This window comes from Salarias fasciatus, chromosome 13, assembly GCF_902148845.1.
Source record: "Salarias fasciatus chromosome 13, fSalaFa1.1, whole genome shotgun sequence".
Classification (NCBI taxonomy): Eukaryota; Metazoa; Chordata; class Actinopteri; order Blenniiformes; family Blenniidae; genus Salarias; species Salarias fasciatus.
In genome coordinates this window covers 3060314-3085000 of record NC_043757.1, presented here as the reverse complement: position 1 = coordinate 3085000, position 24687 = coordinate 3060314, and the positions used below count along the sequence as shown (strand labels likewise).

At 50.9% G+C, this 24687-nt stretch overlaps 4 protein-coding genes across 6 annotated transcripts; 1 reads left to right on the top strand and 3 right to left on the bottom strand.

Annotated features, from left to right (window-relative positions):
• Positions 1–119: 119 nt before the first annotated feature.
• On the bottom strand, positions 120–7024 carry prkn (parkin RBR E3 ubiquitin protein ligase). Its single transcript, XM_030106900.1, has 12 exons — positions 6946–7024; positions 6754–6842; positions 6179–6342; positions 5461–5716; positions 5262–5377; positions 5086–5169; positions 4869–4984; positions 4318–4454; positions 4124–4185; positions 3746–3976; positions 3527–3644; positions 120–224 (listed from the first exon to the last, which is right to left on the bottom strand). The coding sequence occupies exons 2-12, from the start codon at positions 6758–6760 to the stop codon at positions 121–123; spliced, it is 1395 nt and encodes a 464-aa protein (XP_029962760.1). The 5' UTR covers positions 6761–6842; positions 6946–7024; the 3' UTR covers position 120.
• On the top strand, positions 6917–9458 carry LOC115399491 (uncharacterized). 2 transcript variants are annotated; one of them, XM_030106904.1, is made up of 5 exons: positions 6917–7133; positions 8052–8217; positions 8330–8685; positions 8758–8986; positions 9057–9458. In XM_030106904.1, exons 1-5 carry the CDS (start codon positions 7053–7055, stop codon positions 9176–9178), a joined length of 954 nt encoding a protein of 317 aa, XP_029962764.1. In that variant the 5' UTR covers positions 6917–7052; the 3' UTR covers positions 9179–9458. The 2 variants fall into 2 exon arrangements, with proteins under 2 accessions (XP_029962764.1, XP_029962763.1); XM_030106903.1 differs by having other exon boundaries at positions 8330–8986.
• A 117-nt stretch (positions 9459–9575) lies between these two features.
• Positions 9576–14558, bottom strand: LOC115399488 (zinc finger protein 135). Its single transcript, XM_030106899.1, has 3 exons — positions 14398–14558; positions 12475–13099; positions 9576–11635 (listed from the first exon to the last, which is right to left on the bottom strand). Exons 2-3 carry the CDS (start codon positions 13038–13040, stop codon positions 10729–10731), a joined length of 1473 nt encoding a protein of 490 aa, XP_029962759.1. The 5' UTR covers positions 13041–13099; positions 14398–14558; the 3' UTR covers positions 9576–10728.
• Positions 14559–17571: 3013 nt separating this feature from the next.
• On the bottom strand, positions 17572–24102 carry ncoa4 (nuclear receptor coactivator 4). Of its 2 annotated transcripts, XM_030106897.1 has the most exons (12): positions 23952–24100; positions 23260–23380; positions 22177–22279; positions 21271–21411; positions 21071–21159; positions 20864–20972; positions 20685–20765; positions 20480–20605; positions 19704–20402; positions 19366–19632; positions 19114–19206; positions 17572–17962 (listed from the first exon to the last, which is right to left on the bottom strand). In XM_030106897.1, exons 2-12 carry the CDS (start codon positions 23301–23303, stop codon positions 17957–17959), a joined length of 1758 nt encoding a protein of 585 aa, XP_029962757.1. In that variant the 5' UTR covers positions 23304–23380; positions 23952–24100; the 3' UTR covers positions 17572–17956. The 2 variants fall into 2 exon arrangements, with proteins under 2 accessions (XP_029962757.1, XP_029962758.1); XM_030106898.1 differs by lacking the exon at positions 23260–23380 and having other exon boundaries at positions 23952–24102.
• Positions 24103–24687: the final 585 nt, after the last annotated feature.

Sequence of the window (24687 nt, the reverse complement as noted above, 5' to 3'; positions counted from 1 at the left end):
CTTAATTCAGTCGATAAAACCAAACACCATTAAAATAAATACACCTTTATTGATCCTTTATACTGAAGGAAGATAAAGTGCACAGTGAGGGAGGAGTCAGAAGATTTGCTGGCTTCCCCTTCATCCAAACCAGTGGTTTCCCATACAGTCCCTGTTCCAGGCCACGCCACAGAGCCAGCACCAGTCTGCTCCGCAGCGAGGACAGTGCATGTGCATACAGCCACCTGCAGGGGGAGACAAACACAGCAACACAACTCAACTAAGAACTTCAACACAACCCCACAAGTCCAACAGCTTAGGACATTCTCAACAGACTCAAAGGTGAAGACTTTCTGCACAACACAAAGAACCGAGTCTGGTTCTGCAGGGTTCATCTCCTCAGACATGTGGAATTGCTGAGTTTTCTCTGTGACATGTCTTGAGATCTAACTGAACTAAGAAGCATTTCGTACTGCCTGGAAAGAGAGTCTGTTCATCTATAAAAAAGAATCTACGTAAAACTGGAACTGCCTAGTGTTCCTCCTTAATAAAATAAAAGCAGAACAACCTCATTTCTCTTCAGCACTGCAGCCAGACTGACAAAAAGTCACAAAGTCTCTGTCGAACCTCAGATCCCTTTAACCTTGAGCAGTAATCATTTTGTAAACTTCTTTAACAACAACATTAGAACTATTAGAGGTAAAACTGAAAGCACACTCTCCAAGAAACAAAAAAAAAGTAATTTCGTAAGAGGTATGGTCACAACTCTGGGAAAATAAATCTTTAGTGACACGTTCATTATTACGGTAGGAGTCGTGGGACTTTTGTTGGAAGAATCTAATTAGATATTTCATCAACCCGAGTGGTTCACAGGTATCCTGTTGGAGTGAGCGTGGAACGGTTTCTGCAGATTGTTATATATATTTTGGGCTAGTCCAAGTTTAGAAAAATTTTGGTGGAAGAATCAAAATCAAAAACTTTGGGTTTTATTGATGGATATTTCTTTCATTTCAACGTACCTGGGAAAACTCCCTGAAAGTCTATGTAAAAGGGACGCATATCATTTCAGAATAATCGTGGTTGCAAGTAAAAAAGCAATAACAAAATGTTGGCTACAGTGGGACCCACCCGCCATGAAAATGCTTAAAAATAGTGGAAATTCTGACATTTACACTTCGATTGCAAAAGGAAAAAGGAGAGGAATACTGGGAGAAATGGGATTGCCACAGAGACTCAGACTTGCGTAGTGTACACTGAGCCATTCATTGTGCTTTGCTTTATTCCACCTTTACAGTACTATTTTGTGGCTGTGATTGGCCTCACCCTCAATGTTGTGTTCATGTTTGGAAAAACACAAAATAAAAGTCAAAAAAAGAAAGCACACTCTCCAAAGTGGTCACAGATTGATCAATCACATCCTCAAATCTGTCATTAGAACCCGACTCACAACTATCCAGCTTCCGTCCTATTGACCTCCGAGTTCTCCTCTATTGTGGCCTCATCTAAACCTACATTAGATCCAGTCCCAACAAGATTGTTTAAAGACATTTTCCCCTGATCAGTAATCAATATTAGATCAGATCAGCTTATCTTTAGCAACATGTTCTGTTCCACGGGCCTTTAAGTTTCTGTTATTGAACCTCTTCTTAAAAACCCTTGATCCAGGTGGTCTAACAAGTCTTTCCCTTTATTTCTAAAATCCTGGAGAAAGTTGTTGCAAATCAGCTTTGAGACCATTTATATAACAATGACCTATTTAAATCTTTTCAATCAGGTTTCAGAGTTCATCACAGACCAGCGACAGCTCTGGTAAAAGTCACTAATGATCTTATCACAGCCTCAGATAGAGGACTGGTCTCTGTCCCGGTCCCTGTTAGATCTCAGTGCTGCATTTGATACTGTTGATCATGATATCCCACTACAGAGATAGCATAATATTGGGATTAAAGGTTCAGCATTAAACTGGTTTAAATCATATTTAGTGGACAGGTTCCACTTTGTTAATGTTAACGATGATTCTTCAGCTCAAATTACAGTTAATAATGGAGTTCCACAGGGTTCTGTTTTAGGACCTATACTCTTCTCATTATACATGCTTCCCCATCATCAGAAAACACTCCATTAACTTCCACTGTTATGCAGATGATCCACAGATCTACCTATCCCTGAAGCCAGATGACCAACTTGTCAAATTAGAAGCTTGTCTCAAAGACATAAGAACCTGGATAAGTCGTAATTTTCTCCTTCTAAATTCAGATAAAACACAAGTCATTACATTACATTTGGCCGAAAACACCTAAGAGAGAAATTATCTAAACAGATACTGACCCCGGATGGTGTTGCTTTAACCCCCAGTAACAATGTGAGGAACCTGGGAGTGACCTTTGACCAGGACTTATCCTTCAACTCCCACATTAAACAGGTCTGCAGGACCTCCTTCTTTCACCTGCGTAATATTTCTAAAATTAGGAACATGCTGACTCAAAGCCATGCTGAGAAATTAATCCATGCATTTGTTCCCTCCAGAGTAGATTACTGTAATTCCCTTTTATCAGGGAACAACAACTGGCTGAAAAGTCTTCAACTGGTTCAAAATGCTGCAGCAAGAACCAGCAGGACAGATCACATCAGCCCAATATTAGCTTCTCTGTGGGAGACCAACAGTCAGAACACCGAAACCCTGGACGAAGAGGCTGTCTCTGAGGTGGACTAGAGCCATGCTTGAGGGATCGCAGACAGAATATCAATCGCAGCTGATTCATTTGGACAGCCTGGATTCGATGGGTGCAATTCTAATTGGGCTTCAACCAAAACAGCTGCTCCACTGATTAATGGAGGAACCCGGACCCAGTGGGTGTAAGGTTTACTGAACCCCGGGTTCTACCATGTGGAACCGGCTCCCAGTTCTGCTCCTTCTCTCGTTCAATGTCATTTCATTGTACTACTGTAGTTTCATTGTATTGCTACATGCCATTGATGATTGTTCCTCTTGTAGCCTCTGTACCCTGTGTTTATATATGAATTGTATGTAGATACAAGAACCTGTCTGTCCTATCTCCTTCTCTTTCTGTCCCCTCACCCCAACCGGAACAGCAGAAAGCTGCCACCTCTGAGCCTGGTTCTGCAAAGGTTTCTTCCTGTTTAAAGGGAGTTTTTCCTTTCCAAAGTCGCTTATGCTTGCTCATGTGGATCTGTTGGGTTTCTCTGTAAAAGTGTCTAGAAACCACCATGTTGTAATTGGCACTTCATAAATAAAGCTGAATTGAATTGAATTGAATTGAATTCTCTTCACTGGCTTCCTGTTAAATCCAGAATTGAATTTACAATCCTTCTCTATAGTTTCAGGACAGACTGAAACTATGGGAGACTAAAAACTCAGAACACCAAAAACCCTGGAAGAACAGGTTGTCTCGAGGGACAGAAAACAGGGAATCAACCAAATCTTCTTTTCTTATTCCACGTGTTCACTTCTACGTGTCGTTAACCACTGTCTCTACTGTAGTCTCTGCTCTCTCTCCCTCCTGCAGAATGTGAAGTTGCATGTTACCGTTTCTCTCCACAGGAATCGAACACTGCGGGCAGGGTTTGGTGGACTCCTTGATGCAGAGCAGGGATGCTTGATCCCACCTCCCCCTGAGAGACGCCGCTGCCTCCACCACGAAGCCCTGACAGGGGGACACAGAGTGGGGGGGGGGGTCACAGGAGCACCAATCCAGCCAATCCAATCCAGCCTGAGCCGGTTCGGGTGCAGCGGCCGGCAGCTCACCGACGAGGCAGCCCCCGTGGGCGGGTCCCGCGCAGCGGCACACTCCCCCTGGTGGTCTGCCTCCCGGCACTGGCGGCAGAAGACGAAGCCACAGCCGAGCCGCCGGTCGCACTCCACCCTCCTGCTGCCGTCGGGGGGCAGCAGCCCCGCCCCGCAGCCCGGCGACGGACACAGCAGCCCTCCGAGGGCCAGCACACACTCCTCCGCCCCGTACCGAAGGTAGCGCTCGTACTGGACCGGAGGATTATGGGTAAACATGGGAACTGCTGTCAAATGTCATTTTTCAAAACTCGCATCTTTTTACATTTCTATTTTAAAAACGTTTAATCAATCACAACATTTTTCACACAGAAGAAGAAAAAATACTGAGTGTGTCACCTGATCTTCTCCAAGGACCCTGAAGTGATGAACTTCTTTAATCAAAGAATTGTCACAGCCCGCTGCAAGTACACACACACAAACACACAGTTTTACCCCCACACCTGCACAGTATAGACGGTTTTACCCCTCACCTGCACAGGGCAGAGAGTTTTACCCCTCACCTGCACAGGGCAGAGAGTTTTATCCCTCACCTGCACAGGGCAGGGAGTATCCGATGTCTTGATCGTATACAAACTGTCGCTCGTTGAGCCGAGTCTGGCTGTAACCACGGAAACAGTCCAAACAGACCACATGACGCTCGGAGCACTGAAAGACCAGGACCACCTCCCTGTGGAGGGGACGCTGATTAGCAGAATCCTGTGTGTGTGTGTGTGTGTGTGTGTGTGTGTGTGTGTGTGTTCTCGTATTTCTATCCTTGTCGGGGCCAAATGTCCCCACAAGGATAGCAAAACGTGAAACGACGTGCCTTGTGGGGACCTTTTTCCGGTCCTAAGTAGGAGAAACAGTGTTTTCTTGACCATGTTGTTGTTACTGAAAAAAGTAAAAGAGCAAAAACATTTCTTTAGGGTTAGGCTTTGTTGTGGTGTGGGTTAGGGTTAGGGTAAGGGTCAGGGTTAGGGGCTAGACATGAATGGGAGTCAATGGAAGGTCCCCACAAGGATAGAAATACAAGACTGGGCGTGTGTGTGTGTGTGTGTGTGTGTGTGTGTGTGTGTGTGTGTGTGTGTGTGTGTGTGTTTACATGACATCAGTGCAGGCGATACAGGGAACGTCTCTGGTGTTTGTCATGAGGAGGTCGAGGGCCACAGAGGAGTCTTCTTCTGATGTTGGATGGGATGCACACTTCATGTAGAACTCCTGCACACACACACACACAGACACACACACACACACACACACACACCTGTTGAATCAACAGTCGTTGTGTTGATGCGTCTCCATAAGTCCCGCCTTCTTACTGCCTCGTTGCTGTGGCAACCCTCTGACTGACAGACGCCGTGGATGCGGGCGGGAAGGAGGACGTCGTCCCAGCAGGACGGACCCTGGAACACACAGAGGACATGAAGCCCGCCGCCCGCAGGACACACCGAGTCCGAGGCGTCACGGGCGGAGCCCTGGACCAGAGGTTTCCCACCCGGCTGAGAGTCAGCGTCGTCTGTCTGCAGCCGCGACATCGCACCCGCAGTTTCCCCGGATTAATGGACCTGCAGCTTTTACAGTACACGAAGAAAGTACTGCAGCTCCGCACACCTGTACACACAAGGTACACACAAGGTGAATACAAGACACACACACATATACGCACGCACACACACACACACACACACACTGACCTCTGGGAGCTGCAGGCTGCTGCGCCTCCTCCATCTCCGTTGCTCCTCCGTCTGTCTGGCCGTCCTCCAGCACCACGGCCAGGCCGGAGGAGGTGGACAGGAGGCGCGAGGAGCTCAGGTCCAGCCGGGTCAGGCTGTCCTGCTCCTGCTCTCTGCCCCGAGACAGACGCTCCTGCAGGAGGAGCAGCTGCGAGGAGGAGGAGGCTGGGGACGGAAGGACCACGTGCACTGTGCTCTGCTCTGGGAGGTCACAGCCCTGAGAGGAGGAGGAGGAGGAGGAGGAGGAGGAGGAGGAGGAGGAGGAGGAGGAGGAGGAGGAGGAGGAGAAGGAGGAGGAGGAGGAGAGCAGATGTTGAAAAGTTCAATTCAAAACAAAAATGATTCTTTGAGAGCAAACAACCCATCTTGGACATAAAAGTCTCCGTCCTCCTGAAGATTCCCACTGACTCAGTGTCTGTCTGTCCACCTCTCCGTCCTTTAACCTCCAACCAGAACTACAGAAAGTCTCCTCCCGGATCTGGTTCTGCAGGGCTCTCCTCCTACACTGTCTCATGGCGATTTGTTGGGGTTTTTTTCTCTGTAAAGTGTCTTGAAAGGACTCTGTTGTATTCGGAGCTACAGAAATAAAGTTGGATTGAATTGGGCATCGTGTCCCAGGTGTTCCAGGAGGTGGACGGTCCTCCTTTCTCACCGACGGATGTGAAGATCTCAGACTCACCTGCAGAGTGGAGCAGCTCTGCAGCTCCCTCCCGGCGAACAGCACCCGGAGCCGCTCCGGCTGGACCCCCTGCTGGGTCCCCACCATCTCCTTCAGCTCGGCCACGCTGGACTCCTCCTGCAGCTCCACGGCCACCCCGGGGCCCAGGTTGTAGCGCACAAAGACTGAGGACATACACACACACACACACAGAATTAAACAAACTCCTCCCTCAAACATCCAGATCTCTGGAGGACCTGAAGTGATCTGAAGGCTGGAGGAGTCCTCCAGGATCCACCAACAGTCACATCATTCCAGAGCAACTTGATGACAGGTCTGAGGCTAATGCTACAATAATACGGCTCTGTGAACACAGTTAACCCAGGAACTCGAGACATCATGCCAGGCAACACTGAGTCCCTCAGAACAGATCAATCACTAAAGCTGATCAAGTAACTAGTTACATTCTTCTTCTTCTTTGAGGCTTAATGGCGGTTGGCAAACTGGCTAGTTACATTTATCTGTAGCTACGATTTTTAACGAAGCAGTAATGAAGAAGTCACCGGTCGGAACAGACGCGGTTCGGTTAAACTCACCGATCATTTGTCTCTCCGTCCTTCACGAGTGTTTACAATGTGCGGCGAGGCCGCGGTGCATTGTGGGAGATGTAGTCCCGTCAGCTGAGCTGAACTACATGGAAAGACGTCACCGGAAGTGAGGCTAAATCTGAATTTTAAATAAAGCTGGTTTTTTTTTCTTTGTGTGAGGAACCGGACTTGAAGCCGGACCTGAACCTGGACTTGATCCTGGACCGGAGCCAGGCCCCGAACCAGGACTTGAACCCGGAGCTGAACCAGGACCGTCTCCTCGGCGGTGAAGTCCCGTCTGCGCGCTGATGGGGGACAGTTCAGACTGCAGCGTCCTGCAGCGGAGCCACACCGGGACCGGGGTCGGGGCCGGGACCGGCACCGGGACGGTGAGCCCGGGCGGGTCAGGAGGGGGGATGCAGGTTCGAACCCGGTCTGATCAGCCACTCAGATGCGGGATCATTAAGAGCTTAATTAGGTGCCAGTTCCGGTGGGGAGCCGCGGTGCGCGTGCAGCGGACCAGCCGTTCTGATTGGTTCCGGCTGAAGCGGGTTCAGGAGTTATTTCCGGGTTCAAACCTTGTTTATGTTGACTTACACGTATTATAGAAAATGAAGGTCCTGCTAGAGCAGCTGCAGGTCGGCCTGCCGGCGGCGCTGTGCTCCCAGAACCTGCACTCCATAAGAACAGAACCCGCTCAGAACCTGCTGGAAAAAAGACCCTGTCAGAACAGAACCGCTAGGATCAGAGCCCCCTATGAACGCCCTCAGAACATGCTTAGAACCTCCGAAAAACCCACCTTTAACAGAACACATTTCAGAACCCCTTCAGAACAGTAGATGATGGAGTAGTAAATGTTGTAGAATCTGGGTGGTGTAGCAGCTCCATGTTCTACATGATGTTGCAGTAAATGTTCGATGGTGATGTAGTAAATGTTCTAGATTAGGGGTCTCCAACCCTGTTCCAGCTCTCCACCTGCTTCAACACACCTGAATCTAATGGCTCTGTCCTCACCAAGTCCCTCAGAGCCCAGCAACGAGGCTGTCGGAGCCAGCAGGAGTGCTGAAGCAGGGGCAGAGCTGAAACGTGCTGGTTGGAGATGCTGCTGACATTGATAACATCCACTGTTATGAATAATTTCTTGCCAGGCGTTAGCGAAAGAACTGTTAGCCTGGTGTCCATGCGCTGTATCAGCATTTTCCATGACTCAGGATCGTTATCGTGGAAACAAACATCCAAAATGCTAGGAACATGGAAATGTAGTATAGACGGCGTCCGGAATCCCTTTGGGTGTGCTCCTCCTGCAGGTGGTGAAGCTGGAGTCGGGTCTGCCATGTCTGCCAGGTCTGCCGGGCCTGACCCCCCCTCAGGAGTCAGAGCTTCACTTCCTACGGTCGCGGGTTCGAGAGCTGGAGAGGGAGAAGTCTGAGCTGGTGGCAGAGAACCACAGACTGAAGAACATGCTGGTCCACGGTGAGCCCACTTCTGGTCCATCTTGTCCCGGGTGACCTTCAGACCCGGCGGGTCTGAACCTGGTCTGTGTTTCTGTTCTAACGTTCTGGGTCTTCTTGACTACATTTCTCAGAAATCCCTGGGCTCCTGTCCACCATGTGGCAAACGATAGGTCAGGCCAACGGCCACCAGTCCGCCTCCATGGCAGCGGATAACACTTACCATCAGTACTCGCATCAGAACCACATGACAGCTCAGGACCCGGAATTCAGCCCCGAGGTCCACATCAAGCAAGTCCACGAGGAGCTCAGCGAGGACCTGTCCTGGGCCCCGCTGGGCTCCGACGACGAGGAGGTGTCAGGAGGAGCCCACCTGGTCCTGGGGAGCCACATGGGGGAGGAGGCGCCGCTCTGCAGCCAGACTGACATGGAGGAGCTGAGGAGGAGCTGCTCAGAGAGCCAGTGCACCGCCGGAGACCAGAACGTCCAGGTAAGAACCCCAGCGGGTCACGGCCGATCCGGCCTGGACTGCGTCCAGGCTGAGACTGCCGGCTGTGTCCAGGTGAGCCAGGTGGAGGTGTACCCAGGTTCTGGAGTGCTCTGCGACGGTCGATCGTGGCAGGCGGCCAATCAGGCGCAGTCTCCCACGGCGATGGCCCGCATGCTGCTGCTGGGCGTGTTTGATACGACCACACTGATGAACAGTAATCTGCGAGGGGGGCGGAGCCGCCGGCCCGCCTTTCAGCAGCAACGCAACGCGCTCGACCCACACAAGACCAACGCCATCTTCAGTAAGTTCACAACGCCAGTGACCTCCCCGTGAAGCCCCTCTCGCTCCAACTCACACTCTCTCTTCTCCAGATGCTATTTTGGCTCGGTTTCCTCTCGCCAAGAAAGGCGTCATCGGCTCCTGTATCAACTCTAAACTGTCCGAGATGAGGTTCCGGTCCCGGAGAGCCAATAGAGAACAACACTTCTTCTGACAGACGGCTTGGCGCTCTGCCTACCTCATAGATGGAAAAAAGACTGTAAGAGATCAAAACGTCCAGCAGCTGGACCAATGGGATCGCAGCATCCAGATGCTGGACCAATGGGATCGCAGCATGCAGCAGCTGGACCAATGAGAAACCTCCAAGCAAACATGATTTGAAGTTCAGGTTCTGGTGTCAAAAGTGTTTGTAACATGTTTTAATGTTTGTTTTTACATTTGTGTTGTTGACATGTTCAATGTTTGTCATAAATTATCAATAAAGTTTAATTCAAACCTCAGATGACTCGAGTGTGTTTTGCTGCTGGAGAGAGTGAGCTGAAGTGTTTGTGCATTGCTCAGCCCCAGGAGCTGAAGATGACGACGAGTGGATAAGAAACACACAAACTATTTTTCAAGGATTTATTACAAAACAGAACATGTCAGTGGATTTTTTTTTTTCTAGAACACAATACAATGACCGACAACCTTCTACCTGCAGGCGGCCCCGCCCACTCTGTGACACAGCCAACAACACACACCTGAACGACCGAACTGGGGGAGGGGGAGGGGGTTAAATAAATAATCCACCATTAAATTAAGTCTACTTCACACCAAAAGAACCAGAAGAGCAGTGTGGGAGTAAGTCTACAGGGGGGGCGGGGCAGTTCTTCAGGTGGGTGGAGGTGGGGTGGGGGACCTCACTTACATGCCTCCACAATTAAAATTAGAGACAAAAATGTCAAATCAAAATACATCCTTTGATGTTTTATCTTGAAACTGCTTTCAATCGTTTTCTTTTGAGATTTTTTTTTCTTTTCAAAAGTGATGATGGAGGATGCTGTCGTCATGGTAACGACGCCAGCTGGACTCCCCCTCCTCTAAGCTGAAACGACCAATTACAACAAAGTGCCAATAAAACAACCACAGCCAATCAAAGTCAGACAGGGAGGAAGTGGGCGGGGCCTGAAGGAGAGGTCACACCGCTGCAGCCAGTCAGAGGAGAGCTTCCACATGCCGACCACGATGACGGGAACCGATTGGTGCCTGATTGGTCCTACTTACTATCATGTTTTATAAATAAATTCGAACTGTCCAATCAGAATGAGTGGCTGCTGTCCAATTGCATCCATTCCTCCATCAGAACTCCATCTCCCATGATGCTTTGTGGGCCCAGTTGGCTGATGGGAAATGGAGTGTGAAAAGGGCAGAGTGAAGGTGAACATACAGTGGGGGGGCGGGGTCAGGGGTCAGGGTCAGGTGTTAACACTTTAGATTCAATCCTGTAAGTGCGATGACCGAACGGTCACTCATGACCATATATGGACACGACCGCACAGGGAGAGTTCCACCATACGACCATATAAGGAAGTCCCGCTGCTATCTACACCAGACAGGAGTCAACCACTTCCTGTTGTCTAAACCGACGCTGGCTGCTCAGAACTCGTCCAGACTGATCCAGAACACATCAGAACTTTCCAGAACTGGTCCCAACAGGTCCAGAAGCAGTCTATGCTGATTCAGGACCAAGAACCTGGCCCGGAGAGGGCGGGGAGCCGAGCGCCGTCACTCCGAGTCGGACTCCAGCGGCGCGGTCTCGTCCAGCAGGGACCTCTTGCTGCACGTGGCGGCGGCCATGTGGGCACGCTGCTCCTCCTCCAGGTGGGCCTTCTTGTGGCGGGAGAAGCTGGACGAGTGCATGAAGGTTTTGTTGCAAGCGGCGCACGTGTACGTCTTGTTCTTGGTGGCGGGGACGCCGGCCTTGGCGTGCTGCGGCAGCTTGCCCCGCACGCCGCCGCCGTCTGCTCGGTGGGTCTGCTGGTGTCGCGCCAGGCTGGAGGAGTGGCTGAACCGCTTTCCGCACTGGCCGCAGCCGTGGCCTCCCACATCCAGCCCCGTCGCAGCCCCGACTCCTCCGCTCTCATCATCCTCCTCCTCGGAGGTGGCGGAGCCCCGTTTGGCGGCGCGGCCGCCTCGGCGGCGGCGGTTCTTCTTGCACAGAGTGTAGAAGTTGGGCTTGTCGCGGGAGCAGAGCTTGAGGCGGATCTTCAGGTCGGACGACGTCTCGCCGAGGTTCTCCTTGCCGGGCGTGTAGCTGTCCAGCAGCTCCTTCACGTGGGTCACCTGGTGCTTGGACAGCTGCGTGGACGTCCTGAAGCTCATGTCGCACTGGGGACAGGCGTAGAACTTGTCCCCGCCCTGGCTGTGGATGATGGCGGCTTGGGCTATGTGCTGCGGCAGTGGTGACGGCGCCTGCTGCTTCTTGGTCTTCTTGTTCTTGCCGCCGGCCTTCAGGGTGTGGCGCAGGGCGGCCATGCTGGGAACGAGGGCGGCATCCTTGGGGAGGCCCTTGCCCTTCTTGTGGATCAGGCGGTGGCGCGACAGACTGGAGCTGTGGTTGAACTCCTTCCCACAGATGTTGCAGGGGTGGATCCGTCGCTTCCCGTGCAGCCGCAGGTGACTCCCCAGCATCCTGCAGAGGAAACCGACAGGCAATCAGCACAAGCCGCACACTGCGCCGCCGGGCCAGAAACACTGCTAGCGAGAGATGAAAAGGTTGTTGGTAAAATATTGATGTGTTCAGTTCATCCTGCTTTCAATACGCTTCTATTGACAGCGGGTTTTCCAGTTATGCTTTGTGTGTGTGTGTGTGTGTGTGTGTGTGTGTGTGTGTGTGTGTGTGCGCGTGTGCTGCCAGCTGCACTGAAACCCTCCCTACAGGTTAATGTCCAATCACTTCGGCCAGGTGACGCTCGCTTCACATGTCCACAGGGCCGTTTTTCTTACATGGAAATGCACCATGTCTGAAAATCACGCGCTTGTTGGGCGTGTCACTTGCGGGCCATGAGGCGGCGTCTACAAAAGGGGTGGAACCTTTTAGTTTCGCTGCTGAACAACGAACAGAAATTTCACTGTCTGCAAACGTTGATTGAAACATGTATGTAAAAAGGAAATGTGAGCAGTCAGAGCATGCATCAGCTGAGGCAGTGAGCAGACCGAACCGGGCGGTGCAGTTTTTTTCAGACTGGGACTGACCATGGCGTGAGGTCGGAGGTCATCTGTGTCCCTAAGTGTGAGTTCGAATCAGAGCTGAAGACTCTGAACCTGTTTTTATGTAGTTTGACACACTGATGTCGATGTTTGAGTTTCTTGGTTTGGTTGTCTCAGAGGGACGCTCTCCAGCTCTCAGCAGTGGTTTGCATATTTTCCGCTCTAACTGAGGTCCCAGTGTTTGATTCCTCAACCAAACTTTTTCTGACCTGCCAGAATCACTGAAGGATCTCACTTGGGCGTGGCCCCTCCCAGACTAACCTGCTACCTTTGAAGCTCATGCCGCAGTGGGGGCAGGTGTAGCGTGCGTCCTGGGGGGCGGGCTCCAGCGCCCTCTTGGTGGGAGGCACCGTGCCCTTGCCGGTGTGCGTCTGCTGATGGCGGTACAGGCTGGAGGCGTGGCTGTAGCACTTCCCGCAGTAGCCGCAGCGGTACTGCCGCTCGTCCGGCTCATAGTCCGCCTGGTCCGAGTAGGCGTCCAGGTGGCTGCTCCCCGCTTCGATCAGCACCTCCTGCTCCTCCTCGCCGTCCTCTTCCTCCTCGTCAGAGTCCGTCTTTATCTCCACACTCTGCTCCGTCACCTCGCAGGGGTACACCTCCTCGTACGGGGCGAAGAACGCCTCGTCCGTCTCCATCTTCAGGTGATCCGCGGTCAGGTCCGACGCGTCGTCCGAGTCCCTCTTCACACACGAGATGGTGAACTTGGAACCCACCTCGGCCCATTTCACCACGTACTCGATGGGCTGCGTGTCCAGCTCCACCGTGATGAAGTCTGCGCCCAGAGCGTCCGACTCCGACACCGTCAGCTCCGCCTCCGAGTCCTCCATCCTGAAGACTTCAGCAGGACGAGGGGACGAAGACAGACAGCACAGAGGGGGGGAGGGGCCTGGAGGGGGGAGAAAAACAAGAAGGGACTTTTCAGTCTGACTGTAGAACAGGTGAGCACAGCAACATGAGGAGGTTCAGTCTGAATACGAGACCAGGTTCTCCCCCCCCCCAAAAGGCCTGAAACAGCGAGGTGGTCTGATGTTCGACGTCCAAACATGAAGAGACTTCTGCTGTTCTTCATCTTTGAAAAGCCAATAAATATTACTCGTTCCAAGAAGAAGTAAAAGTCTGCCTAACGTCCAGATAACAGCAAAAAACGGATCAACACAGTGATCACCTGGAGAAACATGGATCTAATGTGAAATGAATGATCTCCACATGATAAACTATGGGTATTATCTTAATCTGATAGAGATCAATGTAGGTGAAATTCTAACTCTCAAGATGATTAAAGAACAGTTAGAAAAGCAATGGAGGAAGATGGAAAACACTGAAGGTGTTTCTCCTGCTGTCTCTGCAGAACACCTCTGTACAGCACAGCGTCACTGGAGGTTCTCGATATGTTCTCCAGTAAAGTAAGGTTTCCTCTGCGAGTCCATGTGGACAGCAGCAGCCTCAAGTCATCCAGTCGGTGTGTGTGACATCAGATAGAGACACAGACAGGGTGCATTGTGGGAGTTCTTAGTTCTTATCAGTATATTGTTGAGGTTTCTTCATCATGGCTTCGAACACCAGCGAGCCAGAGCTCACTACTCAAGAATATTCTAGAAGTACTCCCGTTACTTTAGTATTCCAGTTACTGAACAGTTTCACTTTCATGTGACATCACCGCTTTACTGCAGAGGGCAAGCTGTCACGTGACTTCTGACCTCCTGCCTTTATAAACCCTTTCAGCAGACAGCAGCACCGTGACACCAATCGAACGCTCCCTGCGTGCGGGGCCGCTCAGAACGGCCGGTAACGTGGCACATATCGAACACCCACTGCAAGCAGGGCCGCTCACAGCGGCCCGGTACCGTGACACATACCGAACGCCGCCGGCCAGCGCCGTGACGCATATCAAACAGCCCCCTGCGTACAAGGCCACGGACAAGCCGCGCACAGGAGGCGCTCGATGTGTGTCACGGCGCCGGCCGCCATCCGGAGCGGATCCTCCGTCAGAGGAAAGCCGCTCCCTCCGGGACCACCTCTGAGCCCCCCCCCCCCCCCCCCCCCCCCGCCATCGTTCCGGATTCAATCCTGACCTAACGCCGCGAACCGGGTCAGCCCGAGCCGCGGACCGACCCCGGACCTCGGTCCCGCCGGACGAAGCGGGGCCCGAGTCTGTCACAGCAAGAAAAGCCTCCCGGCGCTTACCGGTGCGCACCGGGCGGAGCGGCCCGGACTCAGCGGGCTCACCGGGCGGAGCGGCGGTACCGGGTCGAAGGTGCTGGGTCAGAGGTACCGAAAGATCCACCGGGACAACCGCCACAATAAACAGGAAGTGGACGGACAAAGAGCATGCTGGGAAAAAAGGATTAAATGGCTGCAGAAACCGGAAGCAGCGCACGGACCTTCAGAATAAGAGCCGGGAAAGACGGAAACGGAAAAAAATAGCTCAAGTTGAAAAAAAACCCAGAATGCACAGCTCCATTACTTCCTGAAGTTCAGACAGCACCTTTATTTCCTGCCTTTCATGATAGGATGAACCGATTAATCCAGGTGTGTCGTTTACTGAGGTCAGACACAAACAGGAAATAAAGGTGCTGTCTCAACTTCAGGAAATAATGGAGCTGTGCATATAGCCCATGAAATCAACTGAATTCAAAATTCAGAACCAGATTATTAACAGGACTTCGATGTACCAATCCGTGGTGCCCAGCCCCGTTCCTGCAGAGCCCCTGTCCAGGCTCACTGCTGGGCTCTGCTCGGTGCTCGGTGAGGACAGAGTCTTTAGATTCAGGTGTGTTGAATCAGGGAGCCAGATACAACATGCTGGATATGAGGTCCTGCAGGAACAGGGTCGTTTAAACACTACGTGTATTCGTTTGCTTCGCGCAACTATAAAAGATACGGTTCAAGTCCCACTGATTACCTGTCCTCAGTGGTCAAAGACACACGTTCATACCCATGGACAAAAATTACATCTGTGACTTGTAGTGCACGTGTTGCACATGTTCGCTGTTTATCTATCTTTACATTAATAGGTGGAATATTTGGTCTACATTTTCTACTTTTCAGTGGATACATGTTTACACCATGGGAGGGCAAGCGAAATGGAATTTTGATTCTACTGGAGTAAAAAATGTTCACGGTCCCACGTTCCATGTTCTCAGGTGGGACAGGAAGGAGGACAGAAAGTGATGGTCCCACTGTTCAACAGATCTCAGATTCTCCTAACCTCACCTGGAGAACAGCAGTGAACAGTTATTTCTGTATTCTGTAATTTCACATTCTTCATTTACCGTAATCGTTTTTTTAAATAATCAGTTTCTTTTTCGATCATTTCTCTTGAGTAGGAGGGAAAGAGAAAGGTTAGAAAAAGATACGAAGGAAGGAAGGAGGAAAGAGTAATAGGAGGAAGAGAAGATAATATGGAAAAAACAGAAGAGGGGAAAGAAAGAAGGGAGAGAATGAGGAAAAGAGAATAGGAGGAAAAGAGAAAGAAGGTAGGGAACGGAGGAGAGACGAGGAGGAGAAGGAGATGAGAAGGAAGAAATGAGAAAACAGGTACGGGAAAGAGAGGAGAGCGAGGAGTTGAAAGGATAGGAAGAGAGAAGGGAAGGGGGAGAAGAAAGGTGGATGGGAGGACGAAGGATGAAAAAGACGGAGGATTAAGAAGGACAGAGAGAGTAAAGGGAAGGCCGAGGAGACGAAAAGAGGACGACCGAGAATAAGGAGAGGGGAGCAGGAAGGAGGGAAGGAAGGAGGGAAGGGAGGAGGAAGAGGAAGAGGCCGTGGTGCTCCGTCCTCCCCCCGGAGCCCCGGGCAGGAGGGGAGTTGGCAGCGGGGCCCCCGCGGGCCCCGCGGCCGGGTAAAACGGCTCGGCCTGCCGTTGAGTCTCCGGCTGGTTGTCGGTGTCCATCCGGACGTCAACACGGCGCGGCGCCCACACACTTCACGTCCCGGTCGGTACCGTCAAATCTTCAAGCTGCAGACAAACACGGATACTTACGGGTCACGCTGCAGCGGAGTCGCTGGTCCTAGTTCGGCCCCGGTAGACCCGATTCGGTTCTGTCTGCGCCGCGCCTCTGTCACATCCGAGCCGGAGAGCGGCGCTGCTTTGGGGCGGAGCGGCAGGGCGGCGGGGCGGCGGGGCGGCGGAGCGGCAGAGCGGCAGAGCGGCGCGGCTCCTGTCACTGTCAACGGGACGCTGCGGCACAGAGGCGGCAACGTGACGCGCCGCCCGGGCCTTCTCTGGCCTGTCATTGGCTGAGCTCCTGCGCAGCCTCTTTCTGATTGGTCAGTGAACTGAAAGTCCGCAAACGCTGCCGTCAGATTTCGCAAGATGTCGTGAAAACGTATGATACGCGCGGCTTCAAAATTTTACGACGTCAGCGTCCACGAGCCTCCACGTCATGACGCTGAACGCCGTGAGACGTAAAGACAGACGTCATAGCAGCTATTTTCTTCTCCTCTGCGCATGCGGAATATATTCCTGCCGGAAGCCCCGATGATTTATTTCTTCTTTAAAGAGAAGTCCAACACCTGAACGGTTCAGGCTGAACCTGAGTTGAATATGTCCTCATATTCCAGGTGTTCTCTTTAGTTTTGAGTGAGGAGCAGTTTGACATGTAATAGCATCTCAGAGACATCAGAAAAGGGTTTGGAAAGAGGGCTGATTACTTCGACAGGCTCTCTGATGAAGACTGAGCTGTTTTCTTCAAACTGCTCAGTTCAAGGACTGCTCGGTGTTTCCACCAATACCCGTTTACACAAACACTATTCAAAACTGACTTTTTAATGCATTGGGCCTTTCCTTCACTTGTAAACAAAGCTACAAATGATAGAAAAAGAATATATATGAAAAAGCCGTTTGCACCTGTGCAATTGTTAATTGAAGTTTATTCAGAAAAGAAAGACCATTGTGAAAGTCTCACTAGCTATCCAACCAGCTATACATCCTCAAATAACCCCCAGAGGCTGCTGTAAAGCTCAGTTGGTTTAATATGTGCGGCTGAAAATTCAGAGCACTACCAATAACAGAGTCGAATATGTATGATCAGAGTATTGCTCATGGAGCTAGCATTAACATATGTGTGCAACCCATTTCATGCCAATGTTTCCAGGATTTTGATTGGGCAGGCTGATTTCTTTCTGCTTCTCATTTAACTGCCACTTATCAGATTGGCATGCTCATAGCTAATAAAGGAGGTTTTTATCCTAGTTTATGTAAGGTGCTTAGAAAAAAAAAAAGAGGGTGACATATGTGATTTTGTAAATATCCAGGTTAGCGTAAATATGGCCCAAGAGTTAAAGCCAGTTGAACACATTATCCCAGTCTTACCTGTCCCATAATGCCCCCAGAGCGGAGAAATAATCACACAACCAGTGATGTTGGCATTTTTAATAATGACTACAATCATCCAATCACAGCTTTATATGATTAAGCAATGGAAGAAAAAGAAAAGAAAAAAAAAAAGAATAACAGCACAGCTACAACGGAAAGCACCAATCAGCAGTCACATGACTGCAGGCCGACCAATCAGACGCTGAACAAACCAGAGCCTGCAGTCCGCTCACACAAGGATGAAAGTAAAATTTCTTCGTTTTAATAAGAGCCAAACGAATTCAAAGCTTTGTCTCTAAAATTAACCCTGTCCCTGCTGACTCTGAATGGGTCCATTCTGGATCCTGATTGGAAGAGGCAGGTGATGTCACAGGAAGTGGAGAAGGCAGCGGTGATGATGTCACACTGTGATTATGTTCATGGTCATCACATCTAGAGGAAACAGAGGTCAGAGGTCAGATGCAGTTGGTAACATCAGGATCAAACTCAATTCAGTAATTCAAAGGTCACTGTACGTCTGACTGATTGGACGGACCAGAGACCTGTCCAGGAGTGACCCGTCTGTCCTCACAAGTTCTGATGTGTGGTGTTTTTTCTCTTCGCTCCCACATCCGTCACACCTTCTCTCAGATTGATAAGAGGCCATTCAACATATTCCCGTTCCGTTCTGTCCAGGATGCTCAGTGTTGTAATCTCGTCTCCACCGTCCAAGGAGTTGAGATTGCGTCCCACCGAGTGACGGGGTATGAAAGAATCATTCAAAACCCAGCTGGCTAGCTCGCTGGAGGCTAACGAAACAGCTGACTGACTTAAGACGGTTAGCCTAGTCTTGATCATGGTATAGGGACATCAAACCTCAAAAAAATGTATCTCAATCTGTTAACATTTACCTAAAAGACTGAGTGAAATTTATGAAAGAGATAACTTTCCACTGCCTGTACGCCTGAAGAGTGTGTGAAAGAAAACAGAGCCAACAGAGAACAGAAACTAACGAAGAAGCTCAAACACTGAGAACAACAGCTTAAATCGGAATGTTGTGTTTAATTGTCATCCAGATCCAGTGTAACAGGAAGCTTCTCTGTTTCCATGGAGACCAGTGCCAAACAACATGGAGACTGCAAGCTCCCAAACCTCCTGAAAAACCTTAATGAGAACCTCCATTAAGACCAGAGTCAAACACCACACCTCTCCAACTGCCCATGAGTTCCCGTCCTGGTTTCTGTCTCCACACTACACCCAGGTGTTGGATTCCTCTCCCAATCCCACACGGTGCCTCTTCAACCCTTTCACTTCAGGGGTCCTCTCTTCTCAGAGTGGGTGGAGCTGCTGAGCCGCTCCTTCTGCACACAGCTTTATCAGTATTTACCAACTCACCGACTTTTCCTGGAAGTCTAAAGAAACCTCCAGAAGCTCAGTGATCTGCACTGAACAGGCTTAAAAACCCATTGATCCCATCAGAATCCTGAAACTTGTCCTCATCTTTCAAACATCATCCACCGTTCCAGATCCAGACCTGATCACTGCATGTGGGCCCACCCAAGAAACAGAGCAGCTGGGTTTGTGTGTGTGTGTGTGTGTCTCACCTGTACAGGAGTCCTGTGCAGCCACCTTTCTTTATCTCCGCCCATCTTCATACAAGAGAAAAGGTCACACACGGTTGGCAGCACCAGACGCTCCTACACGGACAGAAAACCTGGTTATTCTGGTCCAGATGTTATCACAGCTGTGCTGGTTATACAGGCTCACCAGAGCCCGTGCAGTGGCCTGCTAGCTACGTTTGTTAGCCACCCTGTCAGCTGTGTTGGGTGTCGCAGCCTGTTAGCCTGCTTAGCTACCTGAGCCTGGCTCCTCTTCTTCAGGAGCCACTTGTCCTCGTCCTCAGTGGGACCTCCAGAGGCCGGAGCGGGAGTGGCAGTCTTTTCCGGACAAACCCAGAGGTCTGGATCCAGAGGGTGTTGGAAAGGAGACAGAGTGGACGAGGTGAAGGAGCTGTGCTCCTCTCTGCTGGCCTTCTCTTCTCCAGGGGCCATCCAGGCCGACAGAGAGGGGGTCTTGCAGGAGGAGGTTCCAGGGTGGAGCCAGGCCTCCAGGATGGCCTGAACCTGAGGACGACAGCATGTTTAACAGAGGAACGGACCACCTGCTGTGAGCGCCGCCGGCCACGGCTTCCTACCTTCTGCTCCTGCTCTTTGTGGAACAGGGTGGGTGGGGCGTTCTTGGCAGTGGGTGGGGCGTTCTTGGCAAGTGAAACTCCGTTCTTGTCTCGGCCGTCTTGCTGCAGCAGCCAGCGGCTCAGCGCTTGGCGCCCGCAGTTGTCCTCGCAGACGCAGTCGCTGTAGGTGGAGCAGAGCTCGTTGGCCTTGCAGGTCTGTGGCACCGGCACTGCCTGCTGCAGCCACGCCTCCAACGCGGACGCTGCTGTCACAGCAGGCAGCGCAGAAGCCGGGGAGGCGGGGCCAGAGGAGGGCGGGCTTTTCAAGCACTTGAGCTGGCCCAGGTTCTCGATCTCCAGCGGCCGGCTGGTCTGACAGCAGGAGGTGCAGTCAGCCGGCCGGCTCGTCTCCACGAGCCACTCGCTGGAAGACCAGCCCCCTTCGAACGGCTTCAGCACACGTCGCCATCGCTCGGCATCCGACATGGTCTCCATGGCAACGGTAGGTGGGGTGATGAGCCAGTCGCTCAGCTCCTCTTCCTCGGGACTGGAGGTAAACTCTGATTCGTCGATCTTCTCAATGGAGAAGGAGGAGCTGCAGTTGCTGTCCACTCGCTGGCGGCCCATGGGGGTGTGGTCCTGCAGAAGCCACGCCTCCAGGTCCTTGAGCTGACCCCAGGCCTGCAGGAAGTCCATCGAGTTCAGCACGGGACAGGAAGTCTGTAAGAGAAGCACGTCAGGAGCAGTTCACAGGGCCGGCCTAACCCCGCCCACCATGCGCAGGTCGGGACGCTCACCTGGCTCTGCTTGTGGGACAGCAGCCAATCCTGCGGGTTCATGCTGGACTGGTAACCAATGGAGGCACTGCTTCGACTTGGGTGAGACTCCAGAAGCCAATCAGAGAGAGCTCCGCCCTCCACCTTCTGCACAGCCAATCACAGTGAACTTAGCACAATGTCATCACACTGATTTGACAAACATAACACCATGTGCCACACCCACCTTCTTCTGAGCTCCCATTGGACAGCTCTGCATTGATGCCCCCTGGTGGGCGGGGCTTGTGGAAGCCACACCCTCTGACATCTGAGGACGAAAAACAGTGTGTTTTTTACTGAGTCCATGTGTGACTTATTGTGAGTTGTTTATGACTGTATGTGTGTGTGTGTGTGTGTGTGTGTTACCTGTGCGGTGATGCGGCCAAATGAAGTGATAGCCTGCCTTAGAGATCGAGTGTCAGCATTGAAACTCATATCAGGAGTTTCCTCGGGTGTCAGATTCAAAGAAGACAACCTGCAGACACAAGGGAACAAAACGAGCGTACCTTCATTAGTGTCTGACTGCTGGAGGCACTGCTGTGTGTGTGTGTGTGTGTGTGTGTGTGTAATTACTTCTCCATGCAGGCAGTCAATTGGTTGTTCAGGTCGTTGCTATTGTTGTTATGAAGCTGTTGGATGATCACATCAAACTGACCTCGGAGCTGCAACACACACAAACACACACACACACACACAAACAGACAGTTAATAGTTACCCAGTGCAGCTGGTTAGTAGCAGGTTAACACCAAATAAACAGCTGGTTGATAGTTACCCGGTGCAGCTGGTGAAGCTGCTGCTGCAGCGTTTCAGTCTTCACTTGTTCCAGCAGCTCGATCTGACCCAGCAGCCAAACCTCTCTGCAGCGCAGCGCCTCCTGCTGACGACTCACACAGCTCTGCAGCTCCGAGCGCACCTGAACACACACACACACACAAACACAATGTGACACCCAGGACACACACTAACACACACAGTTCTGCTACTCAGAGTGAACCCGGCGACGAACACAGAGACACACTGTAACACACATACACACAGTAATACACACAAAGACATACGAAAACACAGAGACACACTGTAACACACATACACACAGTAATACACACAAAGACATACGAAAACACAGAGACACACTGTAACACACATACACACAGTAATACACACAAAGACATACTAAAACACAGACACACAGTAATACACACAAAGACATACTAAAACACAGAGACACACTGTAATACACACACACACACACACAGTAACATACACAGAGAGACAGACAAACACATCTCGGTACCTGCTGATGCCCCGGGTCTCTCTCCAGTCTGAGGTGTGTTCGTCTCTGTTATACTGCTACACTGGCCCCTCCCTCCCCTGCTGACCTCACCTGTCCATAGTTAGCTGTGGTTACCTGTAGTCACCTGTGGTCACCGTAGTGAACCTCAGATCTGGTAGCCACACACAGACTGACAGTGACTCAGGGGTGATGAAGACACGCAAACTAATCAGTGGATCAGGGGTTTGATTCCCTGCTTTGTCTCAGTGTTAACACCTGCTTATTAGCAGGTCTCCCCTCTGAGCTCTGTGTCCCTCAGTCTCACCCGCTGATGACAAACAACAATGGACAAACACTGCAGGGTCCAAACAGAGGAGGAGGAGGAGCTCATGCTGAAGGTCTCACCTCACGGGCGTTCTCTCTGAGCTGCTGCTCCGCCTTCATCACTGCATTGATGGCATCTTCAAGCTCCTCCTGAGCCTGCTGACACTGGGTGACCGCACACATCCTGCAGGGCGACAAGGCACAGGGCATCAGGAGTCGAGGCGAAGTAACAAAGGCTGACGTGGCACAGGGTATCAAGAATCAGGGGACACAACAAGAGTCAGGGCGACAAAACATGTGTCCATTCGTTCATGCAGCGTGCCCACATTTTTACATTCCTGTCTGTACACAGTTTGTTCCTGCCTCTGTGTGTGTAAGCACTCTCTGAACGTTGTCACGTTTCTAACTTCCTCATTTTCAGGAGTTTCTCTTCTCCAAAACTGAGTGTCATCAGGCATGTTTCAGTGTGTGTGTGTGTGTGTGTGAGGTTGACCCTCTCAGTGTTAGTCACTCAGTGTACTCTTGTTACTCGTATATCAGCTGCATTCCACCAGTCAGGGCCTCTGCGGGTCTCCGCCTCATGCAAGTGAACCTGCGACCACACGTCAATAGCGGTGTGTACCAAGATAAGCCGCCATCACAGCAGCAGGGTGAGGCTGTGGGGTGAGGCCTGCTCTCTTATCAGCTGCTAGCAGGCAATCAGCTGGAGGCCCGACCACAACATGAGCAACAACCGCAACACGAGCAACAAGATTACCAAAACAAGAAACGACAACTGCAACAAGCGCAACACAAGTAACGAGAGGAAGAACATCAGCAAAGACGACAAATGCAACAAGAGAAACACGAGCAACATGAGCAACAACAAAAGTATCGAACACACCAACACAAATAACTACAACAGGAGTAACAACAACACACCACAACAATAAGACTGCCACCGACACAGATCAAGGGTCAGTTTGCAGAAAAATCTCTTAATACATGGTGCTGTGGTGGAACCATCCGCGCGCCCGAGGCCAGCTTTAGGAGCAGCAGTAGACCCAGAGGCAGCTCCTCCTTTCAACTTCTACCCAACAGGAGTTGAGCTCAGTATCGGTCACACCATTAAACGATTCACCGGCCGCCCGCGAGCCGGCTGAACGCGTAAAGACGTGTTTCTACCTGAAAGACGGGACAACGTCGCCGAATTTTCCTTCTGTCTTCATCCGGAAGCTACGAGGCTCACGCGGCGGCCATCAGCTCTTCACAGCTCGCACGTAGGCACCCAGAGCTGGAGGAGGGACTAGTGGGGGGAGGGAATGGCGGACACAGACCGCCTCGTGACGTACAGCCCGGCATAAACACACGCGCTCGCTGTTTTGATGAGCTCGCGCTGATAACTACAGCACACATTAACCCAGACCCCGTTTTACCCCCATCGCGGGTCAGAGGCCAGCGCTGTTTATTTGAGTTCAGACTGCCTGACCGCCCCCCTCCAGCCGGGCCAGAGGTCACACGCTCAGCTGGTCGGGGTTTGATCACGGCACGTCGCCGTCGTGCAAAAACAGAAACCGAGAGTTGCCCCGAGGCCGAGTTACAATGTGATTAAAGTGAAAATTGAAACAAATATGACACGTGAGCAGGAAAGCCCCAGAAAGTACAGTCACGTGAGTAAACGCGCAGGCTCTACACGCACAATAACCTTAAAAGAACAAACTACTCTGACCTGCAGCATGTTTAGCTAATGTTTGATGCCTGTTAATAATGAGATCAATTATTACAGTTCAGATATTTCTCCTGCTGTACGATGAAACTGACAAAACGATTCCAGTGTGCTGTTCTAACATCCTATCTAACGCAGCGGCTTCACTCACTCTTCTCTGCTGTGACCGACTCTTCGATGTCCTGAACGGTCCGGGCTGCCGCAGCCTACACAGCCAGCTTGGTGCCAAACAGCTGTCCGTTAAACGTCGGTACCGCCGGTCCCGTCCCTGCTAGCTGCTGTTAGCTCAATGTCAGGTCATGTAAAGAAAACACCAGTAAATATGCTGCGGAAGTATCGCGAGAGCTCAATGGAATGTGGTGAGTCAGCCACTGGAGTCAGCTGCAGCTGGCTGCTGAAGTATCGCGAGAGTTATGTCAGCTGAGGTGACTGCAGCTGCCCCCTGCTGGTGAGGACCGGACACTGCGGCCGCTCACATGTGATCGTTTATTACTGTTTTTAACCTTTTATGAAATCCTGTCATTTTACAGAGACGAGAAAGCATTGAAGATGTACAAAAGCTTTCATTTGATCTGCAGATGATTAGCTTTAAAGACTTCTGCACATCAGTCGTTGAGTTCAAACTGAATCTCCTCTGTCTATATCTGCTAGGGTATATCTGTTATTTAATTATGTCTGTTTTAGATCTATATGTAAATTATCTTCAGTTTATATCTGTTAGTTTATATCTGTTCCTTAATTATATCTATGTTTAATTTGTATTTAAATTATATTTATTATGAATAATTTAATTGTATTTGATATTTAATTATGTCAGTTACTTTATGTCTGTTATTTAATTATATCTATCCTAAATTTATATTCAATTATATTTAACTTTGTATGGT